The sequence below is a fragment of the Acipenser ruthenus genome, chromosome 23 (genome assembly GCF_902713425.1).
Source record: "Acipenser ruthenus chromosome 23, fAciRut3.2 maternal haplotype, whole genome shotgun sequence".
NCBI classification, from domain to species: Eukaryota; Metazoa; Chordata; class Actinopteri; order Acipenseriformes; family Acipenseridae; genus Acipenser; species Acipenser ruthenus.
In genome coordinates this window covers 3,507,483-3,520,932 of record NC_081211.1, presented here as the reverse complement: position 1 = coordinate 3,520,932, position 13,450 = coordinate 3,507,483, and the positions used below count along the sequence as shown (strand labels likewise).

The window sequence follows — 13,450 nt, the reverse complement described above, 5'->3', positions numbered from 1 at the left end:
TTGATAGCCCAATTGTTCACACATTGCACCAGAAACCACAATATACTGTACATGGTTAAAAGCTAACACTGTGTTCTGTTGAACGAAAGGTGTGTTCTTCACAGTGAATTGGTGACTGCATTCACCCTCCGTTACTTGTATGGGCACTATGCAGACATTACTGTCTGTCCAGTTTGTTTCTATGTGTTAAAGGTAGTTTCAGCTGCAGGTACCTTAACGTGGTAGAAGTAGATTGAAAGTTGGAATATGTAATGTATTATTGACACAACACGGTTAAATTATTACAGTAAGCAAAGCAAAGCGCTGGTATGATGTTGCCATCTGCTGGATTAATTTCAACACTGCACATAAATCTGCTGGGAGTTAACAATTCTGATGATGTGCTACTGTGTTTACTGAGCACGCTCACAACACCCTACTTAAAAACTAATGAAGTTTATATATATATATATATATATATATATATATATATATATATATATATATATATATATATATATATATTATAATATTATTTATAGAAATGTAATTAACACGATTTACAATGCACAAGCAACAAAGCATGCGTCGTTTTAATAATGACATGTCTATCCATAGCTCATATATGAGCGAGATCTTTCGTGTAACTTAAACATCGTAGTTGGTCTTTGACCAGAGGCCTAGGCTGCAACTTTTTGTAACTACCCCTACAGAAAACCTGCTATTCCTCGCCAAATAAAACCTGCCAACTCTGCAGGGATTTAGCTGCATTCGTTGCTGACTGCACTTAAAATCTTTAGAATCGTTTCTTGCCCAACTAGTATGAAGAAAAAGTAAGGATACTGTACTGCAATTCTCGTCCTCCGTCAGGGTCTCCTGGATTGCAACAGACTGATCAATTTTTAAAATCGCTTAGAAAGTGTAAAATGGCAACGTTTTCAGTAGCAGATATTAGACAACATGCACTAGCCACTATCAATTCAACCAGTTCTTTTAAATGATAAAACTCGCTAACAAAAGGTTCCAGTTGCTTTCCGCTGTACATTTTGCAATATCCCACTGAGATGCGAGATCCAGATGTTCCGGTCTTCAAGTTCCATACGCCCTGCAGATGCCACGCTGGGGTTTGTGCAGTGACGTAACACAGTGCCGATAAGCATTCACCTTATTTCCAACAACATGTTTAATTGACTTTTAATGTAGGTTAATTACGTCACCTACCATTTGGGGTTTGCCACATCTAGATTCATATGCAAGTTTGCAACGTTGGAAAATCAGAAACAAGATTTAAAAATGACGGAAGCGCTACCAAAAACAAGAAACTATTGCGTTTGTGCAAATAGCCTAGAATTCACAGAGATTAAAGGAAAGGAAAGGACTATTAAAACTGTTATTGCAGACACTTTTTATATCACTTCACATATATTACATGTTTTAAACTAAAACAACAAACGTCAGTTTGAAAAGTTGCAAGTAACTTCACAATATATTACATATATATTTTGAAAAACGTAGTTTTTTTTTTTCCTGCTAGTTGCCAAAACAGCTACCCTGTTCGTCTTGAGCCTGGAAGAATTCATTAAGTGAAGACAGTGGCTCACAGACCTAATCTGCTGCTGTAAAATTAGAAGGGCGGGTATAATGGATAAAGAGTCTAGTTTATTTGCATTATCCAAAAAACTTTTAGCTATAGGCACATTAATGTCTCCCCCTGCTTGCCAGTCTGTTACTCTGTATAGCCAAATTATTATTATTATTATTATTATTATTATTATTATTATTATTATTATTATTATTATTATTATTATTGTATTTATTTATTTATTAGCAGACGCCCTTATCCAGGGTGACTTACAATTGTTACAAAATATCACAGTACAAATTTTCCGGCTACTACTGCTTTTGTTATGCTCATAACATTTTACAGGGAACACAACTAGGACTTGACTTTGCAACAATTATTTAAAAAGTCCTATCTTTATCCTATTTCAATAAAACAACATAGCTGGCCTGATAATAATATTTTTTAGACCAAATAGTCTTTTGCATTGTTTTATCTTTTTAAAAGAGATAAACACATACAAGTAAATAACTCTAAGTAATTCATTCTTATAATGAGCTGTGTGATGTCATTCTTTGGTGAACATAGGGTACAGTTTAAAAATACAAATATTGAATCTACTGTATTATAAATATGTTTTTATATAAATTGTGTTTCCTTTTTGGAAAGGCTAGTAAAATGTTTTAATGGGTGTTATTGAGCCATTGCAATCCAGTCAATGCAGATACAAAATTATTCAGTTAATTTAATTCAAGACTGCAGTAAACAACATATTTTTTTTTCCAGGTAAGGGATTATGCAATTGGATCTCTAGAGTTACTGGGTGCAGTTAAGAGTGCTTATCATTACCATGGTAGCACAAGCTAGTTTTATTTTCCCAGCTAAGTGACAATTAGCTGGCCCTGCTACTGTCAATCCCCATGCGTACATGTATTCTGTGGTCTGTACAGTGCTTGGGTTATTACTTATTACACACATCAGAGGTCCTCTGCAGCCACAGTCTTCCAGTATCAGCCACCTGTCGCTTCTGACTGAGGTGAATGATCTGTGGTTTAAGCTGCAGTGTGGGACTGTTCAGAAAAGATATTGATAAATAGGTTGTCTAATATTTATTAGTGATTTGTGAATGCTTAGTCAGGCACTCACTGTCATTCTACAAGTCTTTGTTGCTACCCATTTTACTGCAAACTAACTGCTCCAAGCCTTATATATGGTGCTGTCAAAGTCACACGTGACTTCAGAATAATTCTAAGGACAGGACTACAATGTGTTGCCTACTTCATTGAATTGCATATTTGACAGTGTTACAGAACACAACTTTTCCAGGTGGGATACATATATATATATATATATATATATATATATATATATATATATATATATATATATATATATATATATAAATAGTAACATGCATTTTTATAATGTTTGTAACCACTCTGCATGGGATCCAGGTGTGTCTTCAATTCTTTAGAAAAGCAAGATCCAGCGCCATCTAGTGGACTACCACTTTTGATTTTTAAGGCAATAGCTTGGCTAAGTTAGTAACTGCAATGGGAATTACCTAGACTGATAGCAAACATCATTAAAGTATTAGCTGAAATATAGGCACTTAACATTTACTATTGTTTTACCTGCGCAGCGCAACAGCACTTCCATTTATATAACAACACACCTGTTAACTGAACTACAATTGCAGCCAATGGAAGCAACCTTTAATTGAGCAAGCACATGACTTACAGCAAGAAGCAAAGACAGCATGCATAAGGGAAACATCTCTTGAAATTATAGATGGTAATTAACACTCAGGGGATTCAATATTCACAGCTCATTGCTGGTAGTAAACATGTTTTTTTTCCCCTAGTTTTCATTATCAAACTCATGTATTCACACTAAAGGTAGAATGGAACCCTGCCCACACACATGCAAGAATGGGATTAGTTTACCATTCATGGAACAATTTGATTTCACTTTTGTTTTTTTTAAACAAACTGGATTTGAAAAAGGCTGTGAACATCTCATCTGGAGACTATTTGTCTTCTAAATCATATACTTATTTTTAACATCACATGGCAGACACTTAAATAAGTCACCACATACCAATATTAAATAAAAGTTTTATTATTTAATAATTATACTCTCTTTAAAATAGTTCACTTCATTTTATTTCACAATTGCATTACAAGACAACAGTATTTGAAAAAGGCAATTGTCAATTAAATATGATAATGTAACAAATAATAATGCATAAGGCGGTACCATAAGAATGTATTTTTTGCTAAGTCATTAAACATTATTATTATTATTTATTTCTTAGCAGACGCCCTTATCCAGGGCGACTTACAATTGTTACAAGATATCACATTATTTTTTACATACAATTACCCATTTATACAGTTGGGTTTTTACTGGAGCAATCTAGGTAAAGTACCTTGCTCAAGGGTACAACAGCAGTGTCCCCTACCAGGGATTGAACCCACGACCCTCCGGTCAAGAGTCCAGAGACCTAACCACTACTCCACACTGCTTGGGGTATAAGTAAAAACATTTGAAGCATTTTCTGGATGCCATTGTACATAGACGTCTATAGCTTGTATCACAGTAAGATACAGGTAGAGAAAGTATCATTTATATTTACATATGTAATTAATATATTACATTTAAAAGCAATAGAAACTTTACTTTAGAAACTCCAGAAAAAATGCCCTATATATCTTTTTCTTAGTCACATTATTGCTTGCAAAATAAATAAATAGGACATGGACTGGTGTGCATCTAAAACAGCGTTAGTGGAGCTGGAGACTGCTGGAAATGAAAACGAGAAAAGCAACGGTTAGCAGGTTCATCAGTGGTACCGTGCTGAGCGTATCCGCGGCACCTTTGATGTTCACAGTGCCATCGAGTTTGAGACAGACTGTAGCAGAGGCATCGCAGCACTCTTGGAGGCAATCCGTGGCGGTGGAGGTGCAGCCGCTGGCTGTGGCTTGACAGGTGCTGCTGCAGCCTGCAGTCCAGGTTGTGGTGACGCCAGAGACCTTCTTTTTCAGCTGTAGGGTGGAAAGAAAAAACACGGCGAAGTAATATCTCAAGGCAATCGAAACCTTTTACTCCACTGAAGTATCGTCAATGTCAGTTCATGGACTTCCAAAGCTAGTTATTACCTCACAGTAGTTCATCCCAGTCTGACAGAATTTCGCATCGGTTTTTCCTTTGTAGCACGTGTCTCCGTTACATGTGAAGGACTGACAGCTCTTTCCCTGTTAGGTAAGAAGAGTGTTTGACAAGGTATTTCACATCGTTGTCTACAGGGACTCATTTTGACCATGTTTAATGATTTAAAACAGGAGTTTGTAGCAATTCTCCAACCAGTATACAAGACAACGTCTCCCTGGAAGATTGGCAACTGTACTATCCAAAATGGAACATATTTCCATACAGTTAAACAGCAATTGTGCATTCGTACATTTGTAAGCACAAATGTACAAAGGCCTGCAGCCTTATTTGATCAACTTACTGTTTACCTGCCAGTGAATAAGCTAAAATCACCCTGGATTGCATCAACTACCTTTGTGGACTTCCTATAATAAGTGGTTGATGCAATCTAAATGGATTCCCCAGAACTACAGTATGAAATATTCCCAAAAAAAACCTGCAGCATAATATCAAAGTGGGTTATAGATTGATCAAATCAACCGTTACTTAAATAATTATCAAATGAAAATGAATGTCTGTTTTTATTTAACAAACAATAGTGAATCAGGTCCACTGCTAATAAATAGTATTGTGATTATTATTATTAAACACATTTTTAATATGACATAATTAAAAAGCAATGGAGAAAAAAGCGGTCTTACATAAAATACCAAATGCATGATCAAAAAGCCATGTTGTACTGGGATCTTGGGGCCCTCGAGACACATGTGTCCCTTAAGTTAGCTGAGGTTGAGCTGGATGCAGCAGACAGTATTATTACAAAACAGCAGCATGTATTGGCAACATGTTTTTTGTTCATCTAATTGTATAATATGGTGTTATGGTCACAAAAAACTTTTAGCGTAAGAAGCCACACGTTCTGTTTACTTACATTGTTTGCGACAGCAACAGTTGTAGTTGTCATGTTAGGTGGTGGAGATGTAGTCCCTGGAAGGTAAATAATTTAATTGCTAAATATAAATGCATTGAAAAATAAACAGAAAGTAATATGAAAGAGGAATACCTGCAGTGGAGGGGATCCCCTGAATTGTTCCATTCAGTCTAAGACAGAGGGAGGTGGCACAGCATTCCATTATACACTGGGTCGAAGAGGCATTGCTACACATGTTGGCTGTTCCAGCACAGGTCTGACTGCAGCCAGCATTGTAGCTGCTGTCTGTGCGGTTGAGCTGCAAGAAAAACACTTCTCTTTTAAACTCACGACAAAAAAATATTGAGAAAAAAAAAACCCTTCTCCAAAAAGGACATTAATAACACTATCATACAGTACAGTATACATAAAAAATACTATGACAGTCTTGTGAAACAAGTTCAAATTAGAAAAGAATGTAATCATTGCTCAATATTTAAGCATTCATAGCCAACACAGTGTGTCACAGTAATATGTTTAGCATTAGTTGTGAAACATTGGCCCTTATTAAAAAAAGAAATATATAAAGAAATAAAAAGCCCCTATTCTTAGAACATACATATCCATCACGATAACAGCAGAACTTTTGTGGTGGGTAAGATGATGTGTGTTCTGCACATCGGGACATTTTTTGTAATTCAGAATTCCATTGTATTTGTGCAGAAAACTTAAATCACGCCACAGCAATGTGCAACAGTGAGTAATCGGAAATAAATCAAACAGTAAAGATTAAGTTAGATCTCAAAAGGAAAGGAAATGTAATGCATTTACCATGCAGTAGGAGTAATTTGTAGCGCACATGGTTGCATTTTGATTTGTGTAATTCGTGTAACAGTTATTCCCTGTACAGGCAAAGGTCTTGCAGTACATCTGTAAAAAAAATGAGAATAATCACAGTTATCATATATATATGTGAAACAACCTAATTGTGTGCAGATGAGACAGTGGGCGATATTACTCTCTTAATTTCAAATGGTTGTTAGCATTTCTTCAGAAAGGAACAGTGCACCCAGTAAGAAAATAAATAAACAACTCAGGCTTGTAAGTGGTCTTCATGTGTTTCTTGTTTCATTTAGAATGTGGTGCTAATAACATTTCTGAATTCATCACCTGTGCTTTTACTTCTCTTACACTTCCTATTAGTACTGTAATAGTAGGCAGGCTGTCTTGTGGACTTGATCAGCTACACAAAGAAGACTTGCATCATCACAGCGCTGAAGGGCTTAATGAGAAATTATACTGCAACTCCAATAAATGTAAGTTCACATTATCATTATATTCATCACTCACCAGACCTGCTGGATTGGTAGCTGAGGTCACTGCTGTCCCAGCTGCTGGTTAAAAAGTAAGCAAGCTGTGATGAAGCATTGAACTATACATTATTGTTATTTACAGATATTAAAGAGTAAGTAGTGGGGTTCTGAAAAACATAGCGTTCCACGTCCCCACGTGTTGCTAAAACTGTTTAAGTAATGTACCTGTAATTTTTATTTTCATTGTTAACATCCTGACAACTTTCACTTATAACTTTAATGTCTGTTTCAAAGCTCTTTTCAAAATGGCTGCTCTAGTGCACTGGGGCCTGTCCTCTAAATCACTGCAGGAAAGAAAAACAAAAAAAAAACATAACAACAGGTGCTCTGGCTTTTCAGTTCCGTACCACATCATGAATCGTTATTGCTACCTGTCTGACAATGTGGGCAATAATCCTTTCGCTATTTTGAAAAGAGCTTTGAAACAGACTTTAAAGTCGTAAGTGTAAAAGGTTGTCAGGGTGTTAACAATGAAAAGAAAAATGACAGGTTCGCTAACACGTGGGGATGTGTTACGCTATATTGTTCGGAACCCCGCTACTTACTCTTCAACATACTGCTCTAAGTCACTTTAATCATCCAACAAACACCCATATACCAAATATACTGCTTTACCGTGAATGGTAGTGACTTTTCAATTTTGAAATGGCTGACATTTTCTATAGAACACATACACAATTGTGTGAAGTTATCGAATATTATTAAATCAAATATTTCATACTTGAGTTATTAGTTGCATCTGTTGCCCCCGCAGCGGTTGTGGCTGCAGCTGTTGCCCCCGCAGCGGTTGTGGTTGCAGCTGTTGCCCCAGCAGCGGTTGTGGCTGCAGCTGTTGCCCCTGCAGCGGTTGTGGTTGCAGCAGTTGCCCCCACAGCGGTTGTGGCTGCAGCTGTTGCCCCAGCAGTGGTTGTGGCTGCAGCTGTTGCCCCTGCAGCGGTTGTGGTTGCAGCTGTTGCCCCCACAGCGGTTGTGGTTGCAGCTGTTGCCCCCACAGCGGTTGTGGTTGCAGTTGTTGCCCCCGCAGTGGTTGTGGCTGCAGCTGTTGCACCAGTAGTGGGTGTGTCTACAGTTGATTGACCAGTAGTTGTAGCAGACAGAGCGATGCAAACCAGGAAAAAGGCTGTTACAAAATAAAACAAACATTTTACTTTTGGCAGCACGTATCTGTTCCTTAGAATCTAACATCTATATTTTTGTAAAAAAAAGAACAAAAAAGAAATAATGAGAGGTAATGAGAGGTAACAGCATTAGAATTTTTTTTAAGGTGATAAGATACAAGATTTTAAATGATAAGATATAACTATTTTTCAGAAAAGTTTATGCTTTGATGGCACCTGGAGAAAAGTGGTCTCAAATAAACTCTTAACAAAAATACACATAAAAATGCATTAAAATTGTACCCCCTTCAATTATATATGTGATGTGGTTTACTGTATAATTGCTGTTTTTTTAATGTAGTGTCTGCCATTTACAGTAAACTTGTTTCATTCATATGCTATATTAAGCGTGTAACATAAATGTAAAGTTATCCAGGAGTCTTACATTTAGGCAAAAATGGGTTATAGAAATAGAAATGTATACATTTTGAAGTTACCTTTAAAAAAATGCATATTTTGATCCGTCATCTTTTTCCAGACCAATCTATAAAGCAAATATGGAAAATATAAAAAGTAATATAATGAAAATCAATTATCAGAAACTTGACACAGAAGGCATACATACTTGGGATTCAGATATACATGTATTTATCATGAACCAGCTTTGTGTTGACTTGAAGGTTTCATATAGTAAACTAAAACCATTTTGCTTTTACGTACACTTTATATAAATCATTAAGTACGAGATGAAGAGTGTGATATAATGCCCTCCAATATCTTCTAGGTTAAATAATGAACCAAGCCTAAAGCTAGTCAGGTTTAATCAATAAAAATAATTTACAATTGACAGTAAATGTTAGGTGTAATGTACCATTTACAGTAAAAAAAATCTTCTAATTTACAACCTCTGAGTTATTTGTTATGTGTAAGCAAGATAGTAAAACAAGGGAGTACGGCATTGTTTCTTAATATCGATTATTAAAATAGTACTCGTAACACACTATAAATACAGCATTTTCAGGACCCTGGAGAGTTACCAATACTTAACTTATTGCATAAGGTCATATAAAGAGTACATAGTGTGAAACTATAATATTTCTCATTTTTAGGGTGTTATTGTTTATCTTTGATTCAGATTGGGTTTTTACATAGCATTTATTTTTTTATTGCTTTAAGTACGTGCTTTTTGTATGCACAAGTACAGGAGATGATATAAAGCTTGTCTAATCATTTGGGGGCAAACTTTGCATTGACCCCTTCTAACACAACAATTTCACAGTCATTTTCTAGTTGTTCCATACTTTTGCATGGCTACTAAGCATGTAACATAGTTTACTACGGTTTGCCATACTTTTTAATTTGCTTCACTATACCTCTCAGGGATTTACATGGTTTACCAATGCTTTCACTTTGCTTTAATACCCTTTGCTATGCTTTTACTGTAGTACATTTTTATAAGGGCAATAAAAACCTTACAAAAACAGGTTAAAACATGTTGAATACCCTACCAATGATTTCCTAATGGTATATTTTGTATAAGGGTTATGAAACTTCTTCACAAATTATGTTTGTAGTTTATTCTAATGTTTCAAAATAATGTTATGGGTATTCAACACTAAAAGAAGACACTAAGACCTGTCTTTTGTTTATAGCAGAACGAATAGACAATAATGAGTAAAATAAATTGTAAAGTTTCTTTTGGGCCCACCGTATAGTGGATTCCAAGAAATGGAAGTAGGCAAGTTGTTTACTTTGTGCAAAACAAAACCCCTTAAAAACCTTGTTTTTCCCCCATTCTCCTGAGATTTTGATACCATTGAGAGGTTTCCGTGACGACAATAAACCTGCAAACACACAGGTACGGGGCTATTCAGCTATGATAATTGAGGACCAGATTGGGAGAGCAGTTGTCATGGTGACAGTTACTGTGGTGCTGTCCTCTCACTGGTACATTTTAAAATGCATTACCCCATGCTCCCCATAAAATATATCTATAATTTAAAACAATTCACATATTTCGCTGAGTGTACCATATTGTCCATAATTGCTGATAGAAATATATAGATCTTGTCACAACAAAAGCAAGTGAAATACTACCACACATGTTGTGGAAAACAAATATCAACTAATTAACTTAGTTTGGTTTTCAAATTATTGTTTTTTTTTTAATTGACTTACAGCTAACTACGGCTGCACATTATATATGCAACAGTTAAGTAGCTTAAACAATAATGCGTTTTTAAATTTTATTTATTGATATCCAATAGTTATATAAACAAAAGGCCTTGGTTTTATTTGTGTATTTATACCTTTTGTTTACTTTAAAAGGTTGTTTTTTTTTTAAATTAAAAGATATTCAAAATAGACCTCACTGTCTAGCATTGGATGCCCAGATGATGTCACTTATTCCATTAAAATCATGATGCAATACCAATTACCATATTATTTAAATGGGAACATCTTTGTTTACTTAACATAGTGTACCTGTAAGTAATATTAATAAACAATACTGTTTTAAAATTACTACTCCAAAGTAATTGAATACAGATTTGATAGACAGCGGGAAAAAAACATTACATTTAAACAAACATTTTGTGTACCTAAGAACTGTTTAGACTTTTATGGGGGGACAGTAAACCTTTGTTTCAGTTTAAATTAATTCCTTAATTCGTTAAAAAATGTAGATATTTCCACATAGACAATTGGAAGTCTAAAACACAATACTTAAATTCAAATAATTAAATTCTATGATGTTCATTGTGCTATCAAAGCAGTGCACAACGTATACGTTATGCCTTTGCAGTACATTGTATGTTTAAAAACAGTATACAAATCAGCATATTAAGCTTTTGACCACACTTTATTCAATTAATACACAGAAAGAGGAAAGGCTTTTATATTAAAATAAGAATAAGATTAGCTGACGCCTTTGGCCTAATTAGCCTATTACTGTTTGCAGAACATCCAGCAAACATTGAGATATAAAGTTTGGAGGATATTTACAAAATACAATATATATATACATGCAATGTACAAAACACAACGCTGAAGTGAAATCTGTAAGAAAGCATTTCTTACCTGAGGTCTAAATCCTAAAGAAGCCTCCGCAGAGATGCTGATCTGTGCAGCACAGTGCAAATAGATGTATATATATATACTGTACTGTATGTCGTGTGTGTAGGTCTCTGCTCTTTGTGACAACTGGAAAAAACTAATTGCAGAGAGGTATGTCTCACTTGTGGCCTCTACCAATTACCAGCTGCATCATGCACAGTGGAGGCGGAGACATTCTGCCAATATGAATTATGTATCTGGTTACATTTCAGGTACAGGTATTATGTATGAAATACATCCCTTCCAACCCTCCAACAATATTGAAACAAACACAGAAGAAAAGCTAGCCATTTTCTAGAAATACATGACGAAATGAAGGTTTTCCATTGGAAGATGTTTTTTCCCCCCAGTTTTGCTGAAAAAATATCTTGGTATTCCTGAATAGATAATCTTCAAATATGTGTACAAGTCCCAAAAGCGTACTCCAAATATTATCCATCTACTACCCAAAGGGGTTCTTCAATTGAGGCCAACAAATGTGTGCTCTGCCATGGTAACTGCCAAGAACATGCCACCAGTCCTAGCAATGCCCATTGCTGCTGATCTCATCTACCTAGCAGTACCCCTACACTGAGTGTCAAGCACATGCAACACATGTGAGACCAGCAGTGTAAGTATCTGTGGTATTGAGTATTCACAGTGGAAACAGGTAAACTGAATCATCCTCCTGCCCCAGATTGATCGATGTGTCAAGGTGTGGAAGAGGCTGCACTGAGAGTACGACCTCCCCCTGCTTTAGGACACACATTTTAGATGAGAACAGAGACCTTATTGTTTGAAATCCCCTGGCTCTCAATCCACGTGAGAATTGCTGGGATAAGATAACATGGGCACGATATTCATGAAGCCACTAGCCCCAAGCTTAATAAAAGATCATGCAAGCTAATCAGGTTCTGGGTAGTCATTATCCTACGGCATGATATGATGTCCCCTAAACTAAATTGAAAATAGTTAACAGTTTCAACAGCCTAATGCCATCCTCTGCAACCAATTAAACCAATTATAGCAAATTAAATAAATAAATAAAACAAACATTGTAATAGAATGAATACATTCTGCACGGGGTATTATATGCAGCCCAGTACAATTGAATATGTTCAAAATTAAATTGCCTAAGATCCATGTACCAAAGTTCTTGCGTAGAGTTCTTTCGCTTCCTTAGTAGCTTTATACTGCTTTGTAATTTCTAAACAAATTGCAATTGGCAAGCATTTACCAAAGCACTGCTAATAAAGAAACACTGCTGGTCATCAACACTATTATAACCCTGTCTGTCTTGCACGGTGTTGAGAAAGTATGTCTACAGTATTATCAAGCTTATCAAGTGTTTATCAGCTTCGTTTAGACGAGTACTATTTAAAAACAGCAGTGTGCAGTAGTGGTTTAGAAAGACTCCTTTACTCACAGGTATAATGCTTCAGATCCTTCCATATTCCAGTCTGGACCGCGTGTGAGTGAAGAGGCTGTGGGCTTTGAAAACAGGTTCTGAGCCACTTCATGATTTCTCTTGTCTAACAAAGTGAAATGAAAAACCTTTTTATTTGACATAAAAGCCGCTGTGCAACAATTGCCTCTTTATGTCTTTTCAGTAGTCTGGTATGCGAGATACCTAGGCCAGAGGCACTGATTGACAGAGTTACTTAGCAACAAATCAGAGCCATTCAATCATGGGAAGAATGTATAGACCCATACCAACAGTCTTCTGTGCAGTCAGAAGCATGTAAATGTTTAGATAAATTACACACAGACACCTCCATAGGCAGATTCAATTGCTCTACAAATAGAGATACACTGTAAATGTTTAGTGGGCACGGTACATTGACATCCTCAATTTATTTTAACATGTAATAAATGTTGATTTTGATAAAATGTTCTAAGTGGGGTTGTGATAAAATCGCAGGTTTCAATTTCACACAAGGTGTGGTAGAGCACAACACAACAGCCAGCCTTAGGGATTAGGAGGGACACACTGCATTGAGAATTTCTGCCTAATTTGAAAAAAAAATTATCACATAATATCAATTATGGAGTTGGAGATCTATCTATATATTTTACTAAACATATTATATGTTGTGCGTGTGCTAAAAAAAAAAAAAAAAAAAAAAAAAAGACTGCAATACGAGGAATAACCCTGACCTTGGGCCTTCCAGTCAATTTTACATAACTCCAAATTTGTATTTTAAAATAAGCATTTGCATTTTTCTTCTCTTCCATCTCCTGCACTTGTCACGTCCGCTTCCATTTCTTTTACATAATAAACGCA

At 35.8% G+C, this 13,450-nt stretch overlaps 1 protein-coding gene across 3 annotated transcripts; it reads right to left on the bottom strand.

The window, feature by feature from the left end:
* Positions 1–3,369: 3,369 nt before the first annotated feature.
* LOC131699707 (mucin-21-like) lies at positions 3,370–12,727 on the bottom strand. 3 transcript variants are annotated; one of them, XM_058997486.1, is made up of 9 exons: positions 12,593–12,727; positions 8,571–8,617; positions 7,698–8,096; positions 6,954–6,997; positions 6,435–6,533; positions 5,757–5,922; positions 5,625–5,680; positions 4,702–4,797; positions 3,370–4,587 (listed from the first exon to the last, which is right to left on the bottom strand). In XM_058997486.1, exons 1-9 carry the CDS (start codon positions 12,616–12,618, stop codon positions 4,327–4,329), a joined length of 1,194 nt encoding a protein of 397 aa, XP_058853469.1. In that variant the 5' UTR covers positions 12,619–12,727; the 3' UTR covers positions 3,370–4,326. The 3 variants fall into 3 exon arrangements, with proteins under 3 accessions (XP_058853469.1, XP_058853470.1, XP_058853471.1); XM_058997487.1 differs by having other exon boundaries at positions 3,371–4,587; positions 6,954–6,994; positions 12,593–12,726; XM_058997488.1 differs by lacking the exon at positions 12,593–12,727 and adding an exon at positions 11,152–11,781 and having other exon boundaries at positions 3,371–4,587.
* Positions 12,728–13,450: the final 723 nt, after the last annotated feature.

What these genes read in the sequence shown, in the direction of transcription:
- LOC131699707 (XM_058997486.1), bottom strand. Translation starts at nt 12,618, where the DNA reads ATGGAAGGATCTGAAGCATTATACCT. An exon ending in AAATATGCATTTTTTTAAAG is followed by an intron (nt 8,097 to 8,570) that starts GTAACTTCAAAA and finishes ATTTTGTAACAG; the next exon opens with CCTTTTTCCTGGTTTGCATC. An exon ending in CTACCAATCCAGCAGGTCTG is followed by an intron (nt 6,534 to 6,953) that starts GTGAGTGATGAA and finishes TTTTTTTTACAG; the next exon opens with ATGTACTGCAAGACCTTTGC.